The sequence below is a fragment of the Nerophis lumbriciformis genome, linkage group LG22 (assembly GCF_033978685.3).
Source record: "Nerophis lumbriciformis linkage group LG22, RoL_Nlum_v2.1, whole genome shotgun sequence".
In the NCBI taxonomy this organism is placed as follows: Eukaryota; Metazoa; Chordata; class Actinopteri; order Syngnathiformes; family Syngnathidae; genus Nerophis; species Nerophis lumbriciformis.
Window position 1 is genome coordinate 9,890,211 of NC_084569.2, and position 24,748 is coordinate 9,914,958.

At 40.6% G+C, this 24,748-nt stretch overlaps 2 protein-coding genes across 2 annotated transcripts in view; both read left to right on the forward strand.

The window, feature by feature from the left end:
• Positions 1-371: 371 nt before the first annotated feature.
• LOC133615581 (zona pellucida sperm-binding protein 3-like) lies at positions 372-9,281 on the forward strand. The gene is made up of 10 exons (XM_072915663.1): positions 372-784; positions 856-971; positions 1,032-1,135; positions 5,543-5,717; positions 7,003-7,120; positions 7,195-7,275; positions 7,336-7,489; positions 7,554-7,709; positions 8,908-9,018; positions 9,074-9,281. The coding sequence occupies exons 1-10, from the start codon at positions 419-421 to the stop codon at positions 9,259-9,261; spliced, it is 1,569 nt and encodes a 522-aa protein (XP_072771764.1). The 5' UTR covers positions 372-418; the 3' UTR covers positions 9,262-9,281.
• Positions 9,282-11,969: 2,688 nt separating this feature from the next.
• Positions 11,970-24,748, forward strand: part of LOC133615582 (zona pellucida sperm-binding protein 3-like) — a 17,591-nt gene continuing 4,812 nt past the window's right edge. The window contains exons 1-3 of the mRNA XM_061974285.2: positions 11,970-12,408; positions 15,161-15,273; positions 24,663-24,748. The exon at positions 24,663-24,748 is cut by the window's right edge and continues 6 nt beyond it. Coding sequence (XP_061830269.1) covers positions 12,049-12,408; positions 15,161-15,273; positions 24,663-24,748 — 559 coding nt within the window. The 5' untranslated portion in view covers positions 11,970-12,048. The remainder of the gene's footprint in view (positions 12,409-15,160; positions 15,274-24,662) is intronic.

Sequence of the window (24,748 nt, forward strand, 5' to 3'; positions counted from 1 at the left end):
TTGTTATATGTTTTGGCTGGTGTTATTTTTGGAAAATAATTAATAAAAATATAAATTAATTACAAAAATATATATATATATATATGTATATATATATATTTTTTTTAATCATTTATGTTAGCTAGCTAAAAGCATTGCTACCTGTTTAACCAGACACATTTTCAATCTGATCTAATAGCCGGTAGAGTTAAATATATACAATTGCTAGCTAGTGGCTGAAATATATTTTATTTGTCAAACAGTCCAAGAAGAAGAAGAAGAAAATGTGTTTGAAGTGTCCATCAAGTGAAGGAAGTGCGTGTGTGATTAGTGTGTAATTGGCCTCAGGTGAGCAGGGTGTGGCCTCAGGTGAGCAGCATAAAAAGGTGGCCAGCAGACTGAAGGCCAAGCTGTCTGTGGTGTGCTGAGACAGTCAGTTATGGCGTCTGTACCTGTCCACGTGACTCTGCTCCTTTTGCTGCTATCGTCTTCGTCTCTGTCTCTTCGTTTGGACCATTTCTCCAAGCAGAGTCCTGCAGGGCGTCACCAGGCGGCCTCCAAACACGACCACGAACAGCTTCCCGTGGACCAGCGGCGGCCTCTCAACACGGTCAGTGTGACCTGCTACCCGGACTCCCTGGAGATCCTGATCCGAGCCGACCTGTTCGGCGTGGGGGCGCCCGTCGATAGCTTTGAGCTGCGTCTCGGGGTGGATCACGATCAAGACTTCTGTAGGGCCACACCATCCGCTGAGGACCAGTACAGGATTCTTGTCAGGTTGCTGGACTGTGGCACCAAATACTGGGTAACAAAAAATTCCTTTTTTTAAAGTTTACAACATGATCCAAACTGGTGCTGACTTTATCTTGTCCACAGATGAACGAGGAGTTTCTGGTCTACACCAACCTGCTCATCTACACTCCTGCACCTTCACCTGATGGTCTGATCCGAATGGACGAGGCCGTCATTCCGATCGAGTGTCACTACAAAAGGTGTTTTTTTTGTCTTTTTCACATGATGATGTGGTTCTAATGTGTTCTGGTTCTCCACAGGCGCTACAGTCTATCCAGTTCTTCCCTTTCTCCCACATGGGTCCCCTTCAGGTCCACGCAAGCTGCAGTAGAAGCTCTGGACTTTAACCTCAGAATTATGTCAAGTAGGTTCATCATTGCACTATTTACACCCTGTTATGATATATTTCCCATTACATAATTAAGTTCACTATGTAAAGTGGGCCTAGGACTAAATTATTTATAAATTATTTAAAAGTCCCATCATGTAGTGTTTGTGTTGCATAGCTACTGGCTTTCCACTGCCTGTCTGTTTGCATGACATGCCTAATACTTTAATAACCTCCTAAAGGCCTTAGTGGACAGCACCTTTTAGCTCTTATTTCCAAAATTGTGTACACTACTGATTTGGGGTCTTATGGCCACTTATGTGGACACTTATACTGCCATCTGGTGGTGTCAGAAGAGTATAACATACAATGGAATTTGGAAAAAGTGTAAAAATAAAAATTTGCATGTCACTAAACATGAAGTACACGTTTGTGTACTTATGGACTAAGTACATCATATCAAAAGATGATTCTTTGTTTTTATTCTAATTAGGGTCCAATAAACCCAAATAGCAAAGAGAAATAAAAAAGCATGTAAACAGCTTGGGCCTTAAGAGGTTAAAGCAGGGGTATCAAACTAATTTTAGATGGGAGAAACATCTACTCCCAAAGTGGGCTGGACTGGTAAAATCACGGCACGGTAACTTAAAAATAAAAACAACTTCAGATTGTTTAAAAAAATCAATAAAAAATGGAACAAGCACATTCTGAAAATGGACAAATCATGTGTTTTTACTTGCATGTTGTGGCCAATAGTTTAGACTTTCTGAATAAATCATGTTATCAGTCAATTTATTTGTTAATTTTTAATTCATCAAGATAAAAAAATATCAAAATCAAATTATAGGAAGTTATTTCTGTAGTTGGCTCATTTTCCTCGACTAGTGCACTAACATGTGGTTTATTTTTGTTACATATGTAGCATCTACAAATTAAAGCTGCAAGCAGCGTTGGTCGGGCCCGCATATTTGGCTGGTGCTAGTCCTAAGTGTCCCAATACTTTTGTCCAGTGGTAGTCCTAAATGTCCCAATACTTTTGTCTAGTGTACCTACCTTGTCTGCATTGTGTGGGCACGCTGGTGCTTCCTGCTTTTAAGCTGCCATCTTGAGACAACATCAGCGCGGCGGTTCTTTAAAGGGTCGTAAAATCAAAACCGGAGCAGTAATCAAAACTCTGTTCTATGCTTTTAATCAGAAGGGTTCAATCTCTCTCCTGTGTTAATTTGAAGCCGAAATGACAAACGCGCTCAGAGGAGATATTGTTTGAAGAAACTTTTGTTTTGAAGGGGGGATAGCGAACTTCCTGTTTTTTGCTGGGGGTTGTCAATCTATGAAATGTAGGTCTAAGTGAGACCTATATATAGAAGTTTTTGTTTCATGTCTCTCCGACCTTCCTAGTGGGAGCTACGGGCAGTTGTCATTTTTTTCTTCCTAGGAGCAGTTTTGTCTGTTTTATTTCTAGGGGGCGCTAGAGCGCAATTTTGAGATTTGGAGTTAGGTTTTTTTATTAGATCGCAATTTTTGCCAGTCCTGATGTGTGTTCAGTTTGGTGAGTTTTAAAGCATGTTAAGGGGGTCAAATTACAGCTCAAAGAGGCAAAAGTGACTTTTGTACATTTTTGTCTTGAAGGGGGAATTGCCAACTTCCTGTTTTTTTGCTGAAGGATGTCAGTGTATGAAATCTAGGTCAAAGTCAGACCTACATAGAGGTTTTTGGTTCATGTCTACGATATTCCTACTGGAAGTTATAGGCCGTATTGTCTTTTTCCTAGGAGGCGCTAGAGCGCAATTTTGAGTTTTGGGGTTTGTTTTTTTTATTAGATGGCAATTTTCGCCAGTCCTGATGTGTGGGTCAAATATGGTGAGTTTTGAAGCATTTTAAGTGGGTCAAATTACAGCTCAAAGAGGAATAATAATAATAATAAAGAAAGGAAAAAAACGCTACAGAAACAATAGGTCCTTCTGTCCCAATGCAGAAGGACTCCTTTTGGGAGTCCTTCTGCATTGGGCTGTGCGGGCCCTAATAATGGCTATTGTGACACCTAGTGGACACATTTAGAACAGCAGTTTCTTTCATTAAAAAATTTCAGCTCATTTTTATACTTGGCAAACTCATCCCGCGGTCCAGATAAAACCTAATAGGCCCGCACGTTTGACACCACGGATTTTAAAATTTCCATATTTCATGCAACTATGAGATGTAAACAATGTGTGCCTTTTTTATGCTGTAATGTCAAAACTGGGCAGTTCATACCACGGACTACAAGTCCCATAATGCACCGCGGTTCATAGTTACAGGCTTTTCTGTGGGCAGGACTATTAATGTAAAAAAAAAAAAATTAAAGTACCAATGATTGTCACCTCACCCTCTGGGAGGTGATGGGAGCAGTGAGCATCAGCGGTGGCCGCGCCTGGGAATAATTTTCGGTGATTTAACCCCCAATTCCAACCCTTTATGCCGAGTGCCGAGCAGGGAGGTAATGGGTCCAATTTTTATAATCTTTGGTATGGCTCGGCCGGGGTTTGAACTCACGACCTACCGACACTCTAACCACAAGGCCACTAAGCAGGTATTGCCAACTCTTCAGTAAGGAAAAATGTGATGACTGTCCCTGAAGTTGCAAGATATCTCAATTGCACAATTGTTTGCAATGGATGTTCTGGGAGAAAATGTAACTGTTCATTCTTAGCTTGTCTTTAAAGTAAATTCAATTAAAACAAAGCAAATTTGCTCAAAAGACTGGAGGGTGTGACACTGATCTACTGACTGGCTCATTAAAGGGGAACATTATCACCAGACCTATGTAAGCGTGTATATATATATATATATATATATATATATATATATATATATATATATATATATATATATATATATATATATATATACCTTGATGTTGCAGAAAAAGGACCATATATTTTTTTTAACCGATTTCCGAACTCTAAATGGGTGAATTTTGGCGAATTAAACGCCTTTCTATTATTCGCTCTGGGAGCGATGACGCCATTTTCTCAGTCAAATCAGCTCTGTTTTCCGTTTTTCGACTGTTTTCCGTACCTTGGAGACATCATGCCTCGTCGGTGTGTTGTCGGAGGGTGTAACAACACCAACAGGGACGGATTCAAGTTGCACCAGTGGCCCAAAGATGCGAAAGTGGCAAGAAATTGGACCTTTGTTCCGCACACTTTACCGACGAAAGCTATGCTACGACAGAGATGGCAAGAATGTGTGGATATCCTGCGACACTCAAAGCAGATGCATTTCCAACGATAAAGTCAAAGAAATCTGCCGCCAGACCCCCATTGAATCTGCCGGAGTGTGTGAGCAATTCAGGGACAAAGGACCTCGGTAGCACGGCAAGCAATGGCGGCACTTTGTTCCCGCAGACGAGCGAGCTAAACCCCCTGGATGTCTTGGCTCACACCGTCCCTTATGCCACCGAAGATGATCAAGAGAAGAATATCGACCCTAGCTTCCCTGGCCTGCTGACATCTCCAAAACTGGACAGATCAGCTTTCAGGAAAAGAGAGCGGATGAGGGTATGTCTACAGAATATATTAATTGATGAAAACTGGGCTGTCTGCACTCTCAAAGTGCATGTTGTTGCCAAATGTATTTCATATGCTGTAAACCTAGTTCATAGTTGTTAGTTTCCTTTAATGCCAAACAAACACATACCAATCGTTGGTTAGAAGGCGATCGCCGAATTCGTCCTCGCTTTCTCCCGTGTCGCTTTCGTCGGTTTCGCTTGCATACGGTTCAAACCGATATGGCTCAATAGCTTCAGTTTCTTCTTCAATTTCGTTTTCGCTACCTGCCTCCACACTACAACCATCCGTTTCAATACATGCGTAATCTGTTGAATCGCTTAAGCCGCTGAAATCCGAGTCTGAATCCGAGCTAATGTCGCTATAGCTTGCTGTTCTTTCCGCCATGTTTGTTTGTGTTGGCATCACTATGTGACGTCACAGGAAAATGGACGGGTGTATATAACGATGGTTAAAATCAGGCACTTTGAAGCTTTTTTTAGGGATATTGCGTGATGGGTAAAATTTTGAAAAAAACTTTTTTTAATGGTTTTAACCCTTCTGAAATTGTGATAATGTTCCCCTTTAACATAAACCATGGGAATGAAATGTCGCAGTGAATTTTAGCATCTCTTGGCAGTGAAGACATATTTACATATAATGTTGCTCTTGAAAGTAAGGCGAAAACAGCGGCGGCTTTGCTTCTCGGCAGACTGACCGCCTGTGAGTGCTTTGGAATGGGGGCGGAGCTCACGGCAACACCCGCCACTGCTCGTTGAGGACCGTAAGAGCCTCCAATAAAACCGGGGGGGAAAAAAAGTTGCCAGATTGTCGCTGTTTACAAAAGTTGGAAACACCACTCAAAGCCCTTTTTGGCAAACAGCTGAGTCATTAAATGTTTACATTCACGTTGCAGATGACTGGCTGTCTGAGAGGAGCTCAAACGTCTACTTCCTGGGCGAGTCCATGTTCATGGAGGCCTCTGTGCGAGTGGGGCACCACATGGGGCTCCGTGTGTTCCTGAGCAGCTGCGTGGCCACTCTGCAGCCCGACATCCACTCCGTGCCCCGCTATGTCTTCATTGAACACGGGTGAGCCACTTTATTAGGTACACCTGAGCCCATCTACAATAGTGTCAGCATGAGAAAATTCTACTTGGAATGCAAAGCTTTGCCAACTAAATCCAGAATTGCTGGAGGTAAAGCAAACTTTTTAACTTGGGAGAGTGGCCGTGCCAGCAACCTCGGGGTTCCTGGTTCGATCCCCACCTATCAACCTAGTCACGTTTGTTGTGTCCTTGAGCAAGACACTTAAAGTTAAAGTACCACTGATAGTCACACACGAGGTGTGGTGAAATTTATTGTCTGCATTTGACCCATCCCCTTGTTCCACACCCTGGGAGGGGAGCAGTGAGCAGTAGCGGTGGCCGCGCTAGGGTATCATTTTGATTTTAGATAGGTCTTGTCATTGCACAAGTACAACGAAACTGTTTTCAGCACAAACCCATTCAAGATTAGACAAACAGTGTACAGGGTTACAGAACAGGAACGCTGATGTGTCGCCATAAGGCGCCCCGTAAAAGATAAGGGGGAAAAAGATGAGTAAAAAAAATACAATCTAGACTGGGCTCCTAAGGGGACCTAGTCTGGAGTGTGGGGGGGAAAAAACCTCCATGCAATGCACACATAAACGTGTTACATTTAATCACGACAAACTCTCAACAGAGGGGCGGGGAGTTGGGGCCCTGGAAGGTGACCGCTGCTATGAAGCGCTGCCATCCGACCATCACCCCGAGGGGAAACAAGCGGTGGTGAAGGCATAGGGTGGGGGTGTGTGCGTGTGTGCCCAGTTGTCTTGGGTGTGATGTAATGTTTTTTATAGACTGAGGCCGATCTGCAAAAGTTCGACTCCAGGTGTCTTTGAGAAGGGAGCGAGGTCAAAAGCGTCCATCATTGAGGTGTCCTCAGGGGTGTATTTTCAGAACAGCCTGGTCCTGTTTTCACAGCGTCAAGGCCATTCGAGGGAGTCAAATTGTAGATTAGGATGTTTGTTTTCCGCGAGCAGACAAAACAATGACTTGTCTCTTCTATTTGTCCATTTAACCCCCAATTCCAACCCTTTATGCTGAGTGCCAAGCAGGGAGGTAATGGGTCCCATTTTTATAGTCTTTGGTATGACTCGGCTGGGGTTTGAACTCGCGACCTCACCCTTGCTCCTGATGGGTGGTGGTTAGGGCCTTGCATGGCAGCTCCCGCCATCAGTGTGTGAATGTGGAAATAATGTCAAAGCGCTTTGAGTACCTTGAAGGTAGAAAAGCGCTATAAAAGTATAACCCATTTACCATTTAAATGGAATGCTGACTCTTCTTCTGAATAGGTGCCTGCTGGATTCCAAGCTTCCGGGTTCCAAGTCTCATTTCGTAGTCCGCACACAAGACGACAAGCTCCAGTTGGTCATTGACGCTTTCAAGTTCCACAACGAGGACCGAGGAGAGGTTAGTGTCTCCCGCTCTCCAAAGTGAACTTGTGTTGCGGTTCTTGGTATAAGATGACCGCTTCCTGCCTGCAGCTTTACATCACATGCCACCTGAACGCGGTGCCCGTCACTGATGCGGAGGTGCCCAACAAAGCCTGCACGTTCGTCAACGGGAGGAAAGTATTCGCTTAGGTTTGCATGGATAAAAAGGTGTGTGAACAGATTTTCTTTTCCAGGTGGAGGTCAGCTGACGGCAACGACTACTTATGTGGGTATTGTCAAAGCGACGTCGGACAAACTCTCAATAAGCCCGCCAAGTTCGGTCCTCGGGGTTTCAGCAAGGTGGACTCGCCTGAACCGCAGTGGAGGAGCAGAGTTCGTGCTAACGGTATAGTCACGGCTCCCACAATGCAACTGGTGCGCCTTTTTTCTGTAACTCTAATCCATTCCAGTTTGGGAAGAGGAGGCGCGAGTGGGTCCGATGTTGGTGCTGCCGGCCAAGCAGAAGAGTTTGATGGTTCCTGAGGAAGAGCAGTCTCCAATCCTCCAGACGTTTGGCGGTGCTCAGTATGGCAGCCAGTGGAAGAGCGGCCTCAGCTACAGACAGGGTAATTTATTTCAACCCAAAGTAAATCAGTTTTACTACTGGTGTGCTGTGGGAGATTATGTAATTTCACCTATTTGGGTTAAAAAAAATTTTTGCAAAGTAATTATAGTCAGTGTCAGCGCTGTCTCGAGCTTGGCAGAGTAACCGTGTAATACTCTTCCATATCAGTAGGTGGCAGCTAATTGCTTTGTAGATGTCGGGAACATGTCGTGTGAGACTGTTTGTCGTGATCATAGTATGAAGACTACAGCAAGACGCAGCAGGCAAAAAGGTATCTAATGCTTAAACAAAAGGTGAGTGCCCCTAAAAAGGCATTGAAGCTTAGGGAAGGTGTCGGAGGCAGATATTTACATATATCCGAATTTAAGTGTTACTACTTTTATTTCATAATCATATTACAAAACAGCTAGTGTTTTTCTTCCAATTGTGGTCTTTTGGTTGTCTGCAAAATCTGTGTGCTTAACCTTGAGTGAGGAATGTAAGAGAGAGATAATGGGCATGTGTTTTGGCTGGAGGGACATGACTGCGAGGGGGGGGAGAGAGACTTAAGAGGGGAGAGGGTTTTTCGGGGGGGTGGGCAGACCATCTTGGCGGCGCGATTGTTCTATGCTGGACTGGTCTCAATGTATATGCAAAGCTTTGCAAATATATTACAAAATACCTATTCTGTCTCTGGTGGTTTTTCTACTCAGCTTTAAGTGTCGTAAAGAGCTTGGGAGTGACTTGAATTCCATGGGAGGAACAACTGGTCCAAAGGCTATGCAGAACAAAACTAAAACCGAACTGGCAAAAAGTAAACAAACAGAATGCTGGACGAGAGCAAAGACTGCGTCCACAATGTACATCCAAACATGACAATGTCCCCACAAAGGATAGAAACAACTTAGTCTTGATTGCTAAAACAAAGCAGGTGCAGGGAATAGCATTTAAGGAAGACATGAAACTGCTACAGGAAAAGCACCAATAGGAGCGCAACACAAGAAAACAGCAAAAAACTCAAGTCATGGGTTGTGACGGTAGACCTTCTTTGAGACAAGAGCTATATTGATTTATTAGTCATATCCAACAATTGCGAGAACGGCTTTTTATTGTCAACTGAGTTAACTTTTGCTGATGGTATGCCTCCAAATTTTTTCTGCGCAAAAAAAGTTGAAAAACATTGAAGGAAGTTCTTTGCTAAAGTGTGTTTCTATGTTTAGACCTGGAGAAGGGACTATATCCCGGTCTGGTCACATCAAACCAGGATGAAAAGCTGACCTCTGACAATGAAGATGACATCCCTCTTGAGGAATTCTCAAACTACCTAGAAGGTAAACCAGTATTTTCTTCACTTCATGAAGAGTGATAACATGATTCTGATCGTAGATGATGATGAAGATGAAGGTGGACCTTCTGAACACACCAAGATCCTTCCAGAGGGTGGACAGGAAGACAACTCCACACTGGACGTAGACCTGTGGCCTGTCGCTCAGTCGGAGACAGATGTGACCCTCTTGTCCAATTCAACTGACTCCCAAATAGACCAGTCTGCTATAAATGACCCAAAGAGATAATAAAAACTAATCAAATCCAACTTGATGTGCTTTTAAATGCAACCTGATGACTAATGGATAAAGCATTTTAATCAACAAATTAATTATTCAGGGTATCCAGTCTTAAATCCAATAATTTGAATTTAAGGCCCTAAAATGTCAAATTCTCAAAAGGTCTTGAATTGATTTATTTAAAACATGCATAAACTTTAGTCTCTTTTTGAAATTTTTTGATGAGGCTAAAACGGAACTACAAAATGGAACTAAAGTAGGCTACCTGTGCTGACCTGTCAATTAATTGAGCACCACCAGTGTTCCAGCTAAGCATAACAGCAGAGGAAACTAAAGAGCCCACAGCAAAGCCAAATTACTTGTGTAAGATGGAAGTAAAAGTTCAACGCTTTGCCTCCTGAAAGATCAATTTGATGCATGCTTGAAGCCGGTGGGTGGAAACGTATAAAGTGTTTAGTACCCAAATGTGCAGCCATCGAGGAGGGAAGCGTTTGTAAACATTGTGGTGAATGATAATGTAAAAGTAAAAAATCCGGGGTATGTTGTGTCAAAAGATGCTGAAACACCACAAAGATAAACGTAGATGGTCCCAAAAAAAAGTTTTCATTTGACATGTTGAAACCTGCAGAGACCATGATTATTTGTATAAGTTGACTTTTTTTAATTGTGATTTAAAGTTGAGTTGCTACAGTTAATGGAGCAAAAAAAAAGATGGGAAGTCTGGAATTTGACTACAAAATGATTTTCCACAATTTATGGATGTCACAAACTTAGTTAAAATTTCACTGGAATTTCCTACTTTTATGAATGCAATTTGTGTGCTTTAAAAATGTAGGTGTGGCTAACATCTATGGAAGTAGAATTTTCTCACATCAACTTGTATATATCAATATATTAATACATCTGCATATATTAATATACAAATACAAATGTGATATACAAATTTGTATAAATGCGTATTCGTAAATATATTCAGATTTGAAAATATATCCAAATAAAATGTATAAATATAAAAATGTGACATACAAAAAAATCAAGAATTTGTATAAATATGTATTTGTAAATTTTTTGAAATGTTGAATATAAATATGCTTGATTTTGTATTTGTATTGAATTTGCATATGTGGATCGCTTCTGTGTCGATGAGACATTCCTCCCACAAACCAGGTGCTCAAATGTGACCTACACACTCTCCTGAACAACCAGCAGAGGGCACTGCAGCCTGATAATAGATCATTAAATGGCATTAATACAATAAAAAGCAGCTAGCATGGTCTTTCAGATTAACTGCATAAATTGGCATTAGCTAATACAACGCTAACGTTAGCTAGCTCAGGCCCGTTGTGCGTTCTCTCTGTAAAGCCGTGGATTGTTTTTGTGCAGAGAACTCCATGCATTTTGCATATAATGCTCTGTGACCCAGACCGCTCTGGCTGCAGTGCCCTCTGCTGGTTGTTCAGGGGAGTGTGTAGGTCACGTTTGTTTGTGCATCTGGTTTGTGGTAGGAATGTCTCATCGACACAAAAGCAAAAAAGCGATCCACATATGCAAATTCGATACAAATACAAAATCAAACATATTTATATTAAAATCTCAAAAATATTTTTACAAATACACTATATTTATACAAATTCTTGGTTTATTTGTATATCATTTTTATATTTATAAATTTCATTTGTATATATTTTCAAATCTCAAAAATATATTTACAAATACGTGTTTATTTATACAAATTATTTGTATATCACATTTGTATTTGTATTTGTACATGTATTAATTTATTTATATATATATATATATATATATATATAAGTTGATGTGAGACAATTCTACTTCCATAAACAATCCTTGTCCCATTAGAATGAGAGCACCAGAACTGTTTAGCAACAAGTGACAACCCCAATCAAATCTTGGAGAATGATTAAGAGTACAAAAGCCCTTAAATTGATATCTCTGTTAAAAACATTTAAAGTGACTCAGGTAGCCATTTTTTTTCTTATTTATTTATTTTTTCCCTTCATATTTTTTAATATTTAATACTCTATCTGTATTTGCGTTTTTTTTTTTAGTTTTTTTTTATTGATGTTGAAAGTGCCTTGACTTTTGTGTGAATTATAAATGTATGTTTGTTGTTCAATAAAATAAAAAATAAAAAAAACAAGCGACAACCCTGAAATTGAACGAGAGCCGTGGGAAATGTACAGCCGTCTTCCAAACTTGACATTCTGTGCGCATGCGTGTTTACGCGGAAGTACCTTAAAATGCAGCGCGCCAGTACCCGGATGTTGTCAACAGGCCCCAAATGGTGAGTGTTGTCTTAATGGCGCCGCAAATACAAGCCAATCATGGCCATCTTGATAACATAGAGTAAGATGAACGAACGAAAAGTCGAATGGTTACAGTATTTTTATATAAAGTTTTATATTGAACTGTTTCTGGTTGCGATTTTAGGCGTTTTGTTTGAAACGAGCCAGAAATCAAAGGTTGCTTTTCCACTAACGTCCAGCAGATGTCGACAGTGAGTCGTTAAACTCCGTTACCTAAAACAAACATTTCCACTTTCTCCACACACAAGATGCTAAAGCTTAACAATAATGCGAGCAAACTAGTCCACATGTATGTTTATACACATGTTTAACTGGCTTTAGGAACAAGTAAACATGGAGGAGAATGACTGAACCAATCAGATCAAGTCTTGCTTAAATACTTCCACCTGTCCTCCCACGTGACCTGATTGCTCAAACCCAGCTTGCTATTTGACTCCACACTGAAGCATATTTGTAAGGAATCAACACAATGCTGACCATCTTTCTGTCTTTGGCGCTGCTGTTGTCCCATTCCTCTGCAGTCAGAAACTTAAAGGACGGACCGGTCATTGACGAAGATGGCCGCGAGTATAAATCCGTCGGCGTGGACGAGGACGAGGTCGACGCGACGAATGAGGAAACGCAACCCGTGCAGGTGACGTGCACGGAGAGGTCGATGATCATAGAGGTGACGGCCGACGTGTTCGGATCGAAACGCCTCCTGTCTCCCGGAGAGCTTTTTCTGGGCGGTGCGGAGCATTCGGGTTCTGGACCGTGTCAGGCCCTCCCTGCCAGCGATGCCAATTACATCATCAAAGCCGGGCTGCTGGACTGCGGCACCCAGTTATCAGTAAGTACCTGAGACTGGAGCATGGTAATTAAACTAGTTAACTGTTGTAAGGTACCCAGTGGCATACGCTGTGGTCATCTACAGCCATGTTATCATTGGGCCCTATGCTCAAATGTGACATTTTATAAGGATAGAAACCTTTTTTAACCCCCTGGGAAGTTAAAGTTAAAGTACCGATGATTGTCACACACACACTATGTGTGGCGAAATTCTCTGCATTTGACCCATCACCCTTGATCACCCCTTGGGAGGTGAGGGGAGCAGTGAGCAGCAGCGGTGGCCACGCCCGGGAATCATTTTGGTGATTTAACCCCCAATTCCAACCCTTGATGCTGAGTGCCAAGCAGGGGGAGGTAATGGCTCCCATTTTTATAGTCTTTGGTATGACTCGGCCGGGGTTTGAACTCACAACCTCTCCAAGGTTTCTCATTGTCATCCCACTGGGTTGAGTTTTTCCTTGCCCTGATGTGGGATCTGAGCCGAGGATGTCGTTGTGGCTCGTGCAGCCCTTTGAGACACTTGTGATTTAGGGCTATATAAGTAAACATTGATTGATTGATATTTCTTTATTTTTTCATTTCAAGTCTTTTAATTTTGACAGTACCACGTAAGATATGTTAATTGCTGAAGCGGGTTTATTGAATGTTAAATGAGCCGAAAAATAGACCCTTTTGTACACTGGTTAGGGGGTTCATTGCACAGTAGTGTACAAGTGTTTCTATATAGTATCTCCAGTCGTGTCCATGTGGTGACATCCATTACGCTATTTTGAGAGGTGAAGTGGGACTAAGTAGGACATCACTGAAGGCCTAGGTGAGAAACGCACGGCCCGCCACTGTAACGTTAGTTTTAACACTAACACTGTTTAAATATTTCATTCTTTAGTGTGCCACTAGATGGAGCCCACATACTACTAGACCAGGGGTCGGCAACCCAAAATGTTGAAAGAGCCATATTGGACCAAAAATACAAAAACAAATCTGTCTGGAGCCGCAAAAAAATTAAAAGCCATATTACATACAGCAGGGGTGCTCACACTTTTTCTGCAGGCGAGCTACTTTTCAATTGATCAAGTCGTGGGGATCTACCTCATTCATATATATAATTTATATTTACTTATTTATGAAATATATGTTTTTGTTAATAAGTTAAAGGTGTTTAATGATAATGCAAGCATGTTTAACACATATAGTTAATATTGTTAATAAATTAAAGGTGTTTAATGATAATGCAATCATGTTTAACACATAGTTAATATTGTTAATAAATTAAAGGGGTTTAATGATAATACAAGAATGTTTAATACATATAGTTAATGTTAATAAATTAAAGGTGTTTAATGATAATACAAGTATGTTTAACACATATAGTTAATATTGTTAACAAGTTAAAGGTGTTTAATGATAATACAAGCATGTTTAACACATATAGTTAATATTGTTAATAAGTTAAAGGTGTTTAAAGATAATACAGGCATGTTTAACACATATAGATTCCTTTCTTTCATGAAGACAAGAATATAAGTTGGTGTATTACCTGATTCTGATGATTTGCATTGATTGGAATCACAGTGGTGCTAAAAACGTCCGCATTTTCGAATGGAGGAGAAAAAAGTCCTCCTTTCTGTCCAATACCACATGAAAGTGGTTGGTTTTTGGCATCTTATTTGTCCAGCTTCCGTACTCCTTTGTATACACTTTACAAGAAATACATTGTCGGCAAACTCCGTAGCTTGCTAGCTTGTGCACGCCAGCTTTCTGAGACTCGTTTTGTTAGCGCAACTGTGCAACTGTGCAGTCGGTCTTTGGAGTTTTGACGACTGGTACGGCGCCAGAGTCTGTTGAAATAAAGTGTTTCTCGCCTTCCAGTCGGTAATTTTAGTGAGCTGGCAGCAGCCGACGTCATCTCAGAAGACCCTCGGGTGACGTGAATGTCAATCAAGTGACGTCATAGTGAAGATTTATGATCGCTCATTTTTAGGACTATTTTTTTAATGCCTGGCTGGTGATCGACTGACACACCCTCCGAGATCGACCGGTAGCTCGCGATCGACGTAATGAGCACCCCTGACATACAGATAGTGTGTCATGAGATATAAATTGAGTTAAGAGGACTTATAGGAAACTAAATGAGCTCAAATATAGCTACAAACGAGGCATAATGATGCAATATGTACATATAGCTAGCCTAAATAGCATGTTAGCATCGATTAGCTTGCAGTCATGCAGTGACCAAATATGCCCGATTAGCACTCCCCACAAGTCAATAACATCAACAAAACTTAAAAGTTTGGACAAAATGAGACAGAAAAATAAGTGGCATAAAACACGTCCTAGAAAGTCGGAGAAAGTTATATATGTAAACGAACTACGGTGAGTTCAAGGACCGCCAAAATTAGTAGAACATAATGGCGCTCGCCATATACTAGAATCAATGAAGCATGTTTAATATAAACAGTGGGATTTATAACAATTAGGGATGTTTGTGTCATGTTTGGTCTCCTACAGAAACCATATTAAAACAAAAAATAAATTATTTCCCCTCATCTTTTTCCATTTTTCATACATCTTTGGAAAAGCTCCAGGGAGCCACTAGGGCGGCGCTAAAGAGCCCTAGTACTAGTGGTACAAGTACCACCGTTTGAGAATCACTGAAATAGTGTAACAAACGTCTATATTCGTCATAGTAGTAGTATTTTGTGCAACCTTAACGATGTATAAAATGTGTTTTTTTTTTTTTTTTTCATCTGTAGCTATCCGACGACTCCGTTATTTATTCCAACCATCTGACCTTTTCACCTCGGCCCCGCCATGTCATCACAAGGCTGACCCAAGCTGTTATTCCCGTTTCCTGTCACTATAGAAGGTAACATTCTCTATTTTTACTAAAATTGTTCCACTTAAGTCTTTTATCCATCTGTGCATTATTCCTTTAATCCCAAATGTGTTTAATGTTATCAGCAACTCTTGTTTCCACAACATTGAAGCTTTCTCTGTGTCAAAAAATACTGCAAATATACTTTCTTTATTAATTTCTCCTTTTCTAATTTCCTCTTCCAACTGCACTGTTTCTTCCTTTCCCAAATCCACTTTGGTAGTTTTTCATTATTTCTTTTGACTCATAATATATAAATCTTTCAATTGTCATTTTTTCTATAACTTTGCCTAAATGTGAAGTCAATGCTATCGGTCTATAATTACCTGCCTCTTTCTGGTTTGCATATTGGAATTACTACAGCTTCTTTCGGTCACACTTTAGTATGGGGAACATATGAACTATTAATTAGTTGCTTATTAACTTAGGGTTAGGGAAGACTCTTAGTTAATGGCTTACTGGTTGTATAATAAGGCCATGCAGAATAAGGCATTAATAAGTACTTAATTAGTCATTAAGTACATAAGTACTTAACATATTGGCTGTTAATTAGTCATTAAGTACTTAACAGCCAATATGTTAGGGTTAGGTTTGGGTTTGGGGTTATGAAAGAGTCTTAATTAATGGATTACTGGTTGTATAATAAGGCCATGCAGAATAAGGCATTAATAGTACTTAATTAGTCATTAAGTACATACATTTTTTTCCTTTATCTTATTGCACAGCTTTTGCAATTGCATTGCTTTGCTCTTTTGCTCTCCATTTTTACATTGAATCAACAGGCTTTCGTCCCTTAGCACTTTCGCCTTCTCCACCTCTCCTAAGTCCTTCTTTAACCCATTAACCATTGTCATCAAACTAATATCGTTTGTCTCTATTTTACTTAAATGTACATATAATCTTGCAATTTTCTAACAATCTTTTTCATTATTTTTAAATTATTTTTCAAAATGCAACACGGAACGACACAGGAAGTCCTTCATACCGACAGCCATCAGACTGTATAATGCATATGTTCCTTTTTGACTCTACTTAAATGTATAGTAGACTGTATTTATATTATCCACATGTGAATAATGCTGTATAGTAGACTGTATTTATATTATCCACATGTGAATAATGCTGTATAATAGACTGTATTTGTTATTCACATGTGAATAATGCTGTATAATAGACTGTATTTGTTATTCACATGTGAATAATGCTGTATAATAGACTGTATTTATGTTATTCACATGTGAATAATGCTGTATAATAGACTGTATTTATATTATTCACATGTGAATAATGCTATATAATAGACTGTATTTATATTATTCACATGTGAATAATGCTATATAATAGACTGTATTTATATTATTCACATGTGAATAATGCTGTATAATAGACTGTATTTGTATTATTCACATGTGAATAATGCTGTATAATAGACTGTATTTATGTTATTCACATGTGAATAATGCTGTATAATAGACTGTATTTATATTCACATGTGAATAATGCTGTATAATAGATTGTATTTGTTATTCACAAGTGAATAATGCTGTATAATAGACTGTATTTATATTATTCACATGTGAATAATGCTATATAATAGACTGTATTTATATTATTCACGTGTGAATAATGCTATATAATAGACTGTATTTATATTATTCACATGTGAATAATGCTGTATAATAGACTGTATTTATATTATTCACATGTAAATAATGCTGTATAATAGACTGTATTTGTTATTCACATGTGAATAATGCTGTATAATAGACTGTATTTATGTTATTCACATGTGAATAATACTGTATAATAGACTGTATTTATGTTATTCACATGTGAATAATACTGTATAATAGACTGTATTTATGTTATTCACATGTCAATAATGCTGTATAATAGACTGTATTTATATTATTCACATGTGAATAATGCTGTATAATAGACTATTTATATTATTCACATGTAAAAAATACCTTATTGTTTATTGTGAGCGAACTGTGGTGCTGAATTTTCCCCAGGGATCAATAAAGTACTTTCTATTCTATTCTATTATATCTCTTCTCCTCCTTTTGTCATCTTCCTGCACTCTTTTAGCACTGGACTTTCCTTCATTACCTCCTCTTCCCTCTAGTCGTATCCATGTCCATACGTTCCTCATACATCCCATCACTATCCCCCTTCCATCACGATCTAGTCACAAATCAGATTATGCAGACCGCCAAAAAGATTCAAACAATTGATACTGTCAGGCACCGATCTTTGGTCCACTTCCGCTTCCAGTCCCCCTCCCCAACCAATACGGTTAAGTAAGCGCGAAGATGGCCTAAATGTTATTTTTTTAATTGGGGGAAAAATGGTAGAAAATGGCTGGACGGATGGAGGATTTTTTTTTAAATGTCTTATTAATTAATTCGGATATGAATCTTTTTTTTTTTTTCCCATTACCGTACTTCTATTGCACCCTTACAGAGTCCAGAAAACACATTTTCTTTTTTTTTTAATCGCCTGTTCATGTATTACTACTCTAAACTGTGCTTTGAGTCATCCATTGTCATTTCTATCGATTGTTTTTTTTCACTGTTCCTTTTAGGGCCTATGTGTCAAAGTCAAGGCCCGCGGGCCAGGGAATGAATGATCTATGGCCCCCCCGGGATGATATTTGATTAGTATTAGAACCGGCCCGCAGGCCACAGCCGCCTGCTACTGTTTTGCATCCACCAATACTCTACCAGTGTTGGCGCTCGGAATTTTCAAAATCATCAAGTCGATTGTAGCTGAGATAGGCTCCAGCGACCCCAAAGGGAATAAGCGGTAGAAAATGGATGGATGGATGCACCAAATGATAATATAAATACATTTAATAAAGTCAAATACAAATAAGGCAACAAGAGAAGTATCCTCCACTTCACTTTTGTAAAGTAAATGTGAACAGCCGATATGGGCATTTACATCTACTATATGATTTGCCTGAGAAGCTGGAGCGGACAAAAAATAAATAAATAAAATCGAGTCATAAAAATGGGGTCTCACAGTAAATCTTTGGGGTCCCACTTTTTTGAAAACAAATGATAAATGAATGCATTGTCTTGTTATCTCACATTATATATTGTTTTGGAAAAAGGTTGTCATAAATGTTAATTCATTTAAAAAAAAATACAAAAGAAAACAAATGTTTATGTAAAGGTATTCAGTTATAAACATTCATTCACTTTCTTCTTTCCTTTATAGATCTACAATTTACCACTGCCGGTATTTTTTTCTATATTATTGTAATATTTTCAGAATGTGTTTTTTTTTCATTTTTGGCCAAAGTAAGACAAAGAAAACAATCTGAAGTGGTCTTTATTTTTTTTAGTTTCAATGCCATGATTTTAATAGTCCGGCCTGCCTGTGCGCAGATTTTCTTCCATGTGGCCCCTGAGCTAAAATGACTTTGACACCCCTGCTTTAGTACATTTATTAACTTTGGGAGGATCACATTGCCATTTATTTCTCTCTTCTTATAGGGCAGTGGTTCTCAACCTTTTTTCAGTGATGTACCCCCTTTGAACATTTTTTTTAATTCAAGTACCCCCTAATCAGAGCAAAGCATTTTTGGTTGGAAAAAAAAAGATAAAGTAGTAAAATACAGCACTATGTCATCAGTTTCTGATTTATTAAATTGTATAACAGTGCAAAATATTTCTCATTTGTAGTGAGTGGTCTTTCTTGAACTATTTGGAAAAAAAGATATAAAAATAAGTAAAAACTTGTTGAAAAATAAACAAGTGATTATAATATAAATAAAGATTTCTACACATAGAAGTAATCATCAACTTAAAGTGCCCTCTTTGGGGATTGTGATAGAGATCCATCTGGATTCATGAACTTAATTCTAAACATTTCTTCACAAAAAAAGAAATCTTTAACATGTCCACAAAAAATCTAGCTGTCAACACTGAATATTGCATTGTTGCATTGTAATGAATGGAATAGCCTACTTGATTTGATGTTCAGCTTATGAACTTACATTCATATTTTGTTGACGTATTATTCAATAAATATATTCATAAAGGATTTTTGAATTGTTGCTATTTTTAGAATATTTTTAAAAAAATCTCACGTACCCCTTGGCATACCTTCAAGTACCCCCAGGGGTACGCGTACCCCCATTTGAGAACCACTGTTATAGGGCTCCAATGTGCATTTATGGGATGTTACTGACATCTAGTGACCAGTGTGTATAACTACGTATAGTCGATCTATTTGTGGTAGAGATGCGCGGATAGGCAATTATTTAATCCGCAACCGCATCAGAAAGTCGTCAACCATCCGCAATCCACCCGATCTAACATTTGATCAGAACTGCACCCGCCCGCACCCGCCCGTTGTTATATATCTAATATAGACGATGCAAGGCATTAGTGAGGTTATAAAGCTTTTGCCTGTTAAAGAAAGGAGACTGATCCAATGCAGCACAGACATTCGCGTGCCACGCTGTCACGACCCAGACGCACACCAGTGCGCAATCATATGGGAGCCGCGCTGAGCGCACCTCCAAGCACGTCTCGCTGCCGGCGACGGCCGGGTATATGGGCCCGACGCTCCAGCGCCATCCATTTTCAGGGCTAGTTGATTCCGGAGGTGGGTTGTTACACACTCCTTAGCGGGTTCCAACTTCCATGGCCACCGTCCTAGCTGCTGTCTATATCAACCAGGGTGAGCCCCACCCCTTTCGTGAGCGCACTGCGCGCGGAGTGACCCCTGTTACGAGTCCCCGGCCACGGGGGTGGCGGGCAGGTAAGCTGCTTACCTGCTGCGCGTGACGCCGGCCGCGGCGAAGGCGGACGAGGCGGGGTGTCGGTGCGGTGGGCGCGGTGGTGACCCTGGACGTGCGTCGGGCCCTTCTCGCGGATCGCCTCAGCTACGGCTCCCGGTGGGGCCCTCTCGGGGGAAGGGGCCTCGGTCCCGGACCCCGGCGAGGCGTCCCTTCTCCGCTCCATAAAAGTGTCCATCTCTTTTTTTTTTTTTCTTCTGTTGTGGCATATGCTGCAGGTGCCTGCTCGTTTTTTGTATGTGGGTAACAACATTTAACTGTGTATATATATTTCCGAATTGGTTTAACTGCCACCCGCCTGAATCTACCCGGTATTTAAAATCTAATATTTTTTTATTTCAACCACCCGACCCGACCCGCGGATAAAATCAAATTTTTTTTAATTTCATCCGCCCGATCCGCGGATAATCCGCGGACTCCGCGGTTGTGCCCGCAAACCGCGCATCTCTAATTTGTGGGGATTTATCTCCATTAGCTATGCTTAAAAAAACAAACTGTAAATAGTTGGCTAGCCTTAATGTCAACACAGCCATTAGTAAACGATGTCCTATTTGTTTGTCTGGCTAAGGTTGAATGTTTACATGCAGAAAATGACACAATTGTATGTTGTTGTGGTTGTACGTGGACCCCGACTTAAACAAGTTGAACAACTTATTGGGGTGTTACCATTTAGTGGTCAATTGTACGGAATATGTACTGTACTGTGCAATCTACCGTATTTTTCGGACTATAAGTCGCAGTTTTTTTCATAGTTTGGCCGAGGGTGCGACTTATACTCAGGAGCGACTTATGTGTGAAATTATTGACACATTAGCGTAAAATATCAAATAATATTATTGATCTCATTCACGTAAGAGACTAGACGTATAAGATTTCATGGGATTTAGCGATTAGGAGTGACAGATTGTTTGGTAAACGTATAGCATGTTCTATATGTTATAGTTATTTGAATGACTCTTACCATAATATGTTACGTTAACATACCAGTTGGTTATTTATGCCTCATATAACGTACACTTATTCAGCCTGTTGTTCACTATTCTTTATTTATTTTAAATTGCCTTTCAAATGTCTATTCTTGGTGTTGGCTTTTATCAAATACATTTCCCCCAAAAATGCGACTTATACTCCAGTGCGACTTATACTCTGAAAAATACGGTATTTCTCTTCTTGTAGGGCTCCGATGTGCATTTATGGGATGTTACTGACATCTAGTGACCAGTGTGTATTACTATGTATAGTCTATCTATTTGTGGGGATTTATCTCCATTAGCTATGCTTAAAAAAAAAAACTGTAAATAGTTGGCTAGCCTTAATGTCAACACAGCCATTAGTAAATGATGTCCTATTTGTTTGTCTAGCTAAGGTTGACATGCAGAAAATGACACAACTGTATGTTGTTGTGGTTGTACGTGGACCCCGACTTAAACAAGTTGAAAAACTTATTGGGGTGTTACCATTTAGTGGTCAATTGTACGGAATATGTACTGTACTGTGCAATCTACTAATAAAAGTTGCAATCAATCAATCAAGTGCTAGACCAGGGGTCAGCAACCCGCGGCTCTTTAGTGCCGCCCTAGGGGCTCCCTGGAGCATTTTTAAAAAAAGGTTTGAAAATGGAAAAAGATGGGAGAAAAATGTTTTTTTTAGTTTTAGTATGTTTTTTGTTTGAGGACAAACATGACAAAAACCTTCCCAATTGTTAGAAAGCCCACTGTGCAATGTGTTTGTGTGTGTAAACTTCACTGATGACACTATTTGGTGAACATCATTTTGTCCTACCGTTTGTTTACATGTAAAATCTTCCACTCCTTTGTCTCATTTTGTCCACCAAACTTTTTATGCTGTGCGTGAATACACAAAGGTGCGCTTTGTTGATGTTATTGACTTGTTGGAGTGCTAATCAGGCACATTTGGTCAGTGCTTGACTGCAAGCTAATCAATGCTAACATGCTATTTAGGTAAATATGTACATATTGCATCGTTATGCCTCATTTGTAGGTATATTTTAGCTCAGTGAATATCCTTTACTTTTATCCTCTTTGTATAGAATTTAGTTTTGCATGTCTCATGACACATTATCTGTATGTAACATTGGCTGCATTTCAGATAGTTGTGTGTGTGTCTCTTGTTGTTCCAGACCACAGCAATCATTACCTAGCTTGGCAAAGATTGTAATAAATCTATTAAAAGAAGACAGCCCGCTGTTAGTCTATTGTACACACACATGGCCTTTGGTCATTAAAAGCCAGTCATTTCCAGGAGTTATCTCACCTTCTGAGTAACCTCTGATTGATTGATTGAAACTTTTATTAGTAGATTGTACAGTGAAGTACATATTCCGTACAATTGACCACTAAATGGTAACACCCCAATAAGTTTTTCAACTTGTTTAAGTCTGGGTTCATGATACAGATATATACTATCAGCATAATACAGTCATCACACAAGATAATCATCAGAGTATATACATTAAATTCTTTACATTTACAATCCGGGGTGTGGGATATGGAGGGGGGTAGATATTTACATATATCCGTATTTAAGCGTTACTTCTTTATTTTCATAATCATATTACAAAACAGCTAGTGTTTTTCTTCCAATTGTGATCTTTTGGTTGTCTGCAAATACTGTGTGCTAACCTTGAATATGGAATGTAAGAAAGAGAGATACTCCTTCTTCTTATCTATTCTTCTGTCCAGCTGCAGAGGACAATGGGCATGTGTTTGGGCTGGAAAGACAAGACAGCGAGGGGGGGAGGGAGAGAGACTTTATAGAAGAGAAGGTTGCCATATTTTAGGGGAGACCATCTTAGCTGCGCGATTGAATGTTCTATGCTGGACTGGTCTCATTATATTTGCAAAGCTTTGAAAATATATTACAAAATACCTATTCTGATCAGAAAGTATAAGAAAAAGTGTCTACATTTGATTATTTACAATCCGAAGAGGTATGATGTGGAAGGGAGGGTGTTAGTTTAAGGTTGAAGTTGCCTGGAGTTGTTCTTTTAGTGCGGTTTTTAAAGAGGATAGGATTTACTAATGGTTTCTAATGTTGTAAACATGTGTAGACTGTGTCAGCCTGCGACACATAGTCATTTTGATAGTAGGCTGTTATAGCTAATCTAGACACTTACATCATGTGTTGCCTTCATTATAACACTTATATGAGGCCGGTAAGGTATATTCAGGTGTACTGGAGAGGAGGCTACGCCGGATAGTCGAACCTCGAATTCAAGAGGAACAGTGTGGTTTTTGTCCTGGTCGTGGAACTGTGGACCAGCTCTATACTCTCGGCAGGGTCCTTGAGGGTGCATGGGAGTTTGCCCAACCAGTCTACATGTGTTTTGTGGACTTGGAGAAGGCATTCGACCGTGTCCCTCGGGAAGTCCTGTGGGGAGTGCTCAGAGAGTATGGGGTATCGGACTGTCTGATTGTGGCGGTCCGCTCCGTGTATGATCAGTGTCAGAGCTTGGTCCGCATTGCCGGCAGTAAGTCGGACACGTTTCCAGTGAGGGTTGGACTCCGCCAAGGCTGCCCTTTGTCACCGATTCTGTTCATAACTTTTATGGACAGAATTTCTAGGCGCAGTCAAGGCGTTGAGGGGATCCGGTTTGGTGGCTGCAGGATTAGGTTTCTGCTTTTTGCGGATGATGTGGTCCTGATGGCTTCATCTGGCCAGGATCTTCAGCTCTCGCTGGATCGGTTCGCAGCCGAGTGTGAAGCGACTGGGATGGGAATCAGCACCTCCAAGTCCAAGTCCATGGTTCTCGCCCGGAAAAGGGTGGAGTGCCATCTCCGGGTTGGGGAGGAGACCCTGCCCCAAGTGGAGGAGTTCAAGTACCTAGGAGTCTTGTTCACGAGTGGGGGAAGAGTGGATCGTGAGATCGACAGGCGGATCGGTGCGGCATCTTCAGTAATGCGGACGCTGTATCGATCCGTTGTGGTGAAGAAGGAGCTGAGCCGGAAGGCAAAGCTCTCAATTTACTGGTCGAGCTACGTTCCCATCCTCACCTATGGTCATGAGCTTTGGGTTATGACCGAAAGGACAAGATCACGAGTACAAGCGGCCGAAATGAGTTTCCTCCGCCGGGTGGCAGGGCTCTCCCTTAGAGATAGGGTGAGAAGCTCTGTCATCCGGGGGGAGCTCAAAGTAAAGCCGCTGCTCCTCCACATCGAGAGGAGCCAGATGAGGTGGTTCGGGCATCTGGTCAGGATGCCACCCGAGGTGTTTAGGGCACGTCCAACCGGTAGGAGGCCACGGGGAAGACCCAGGACACGTTGGGAAGACTATGTCTCCCGGCTGGCCTGGGAACGCCTCGGGATCCCCCGGGAAGAGCTGGACGAAGTGGCTGGGGAGAGGAAAGTCTGGGCTTCCCTGCTTAGGCTGCTGCCCCCGCGACCCGACCTCGGATAAGCGGAAGAAGATGGATGCATGGATGGATATGAGGCTTTTCATTTTTTGCGACTCCAGACATATTTGTTTTTTGTATTTCTGGTCCTATATGGCTCTTTCAAGGTTTTGGGTTGCCATCCCCTGGACTAGACTGTACTTATTGTGTGTACAGGAGACACGTTGTGAGCAGTCACCCTCAGGTGGTCCCTCCCATTATCTCCTCGCCTACAAAGACCTCTCCTTTCTCGCTGAAGCTGA

Coding starts and splice junctions, on each gene's coding strand:
- LOC133615581 (XM_072915663.1), top strand. CDS start 419: ATGGCGTCTGTACCTGTCCACGTGACTCTGCTCCTTTTGCTGCTATCG. Junction 1,136..5,542: donor TAACCTCAGAATTATGTCAA/GTAGGTTCATCA, acceptor TTCACGTTGCAG/ATGACTGGCTGTCTGAGAGG. Junction 7,121..7,194: donor ACAACGAGGACCGAGGAGAG/GTTAGTGTCTCC, acceptor TCCTGCCTGCAG/CTTTACATCACATGCCACCT.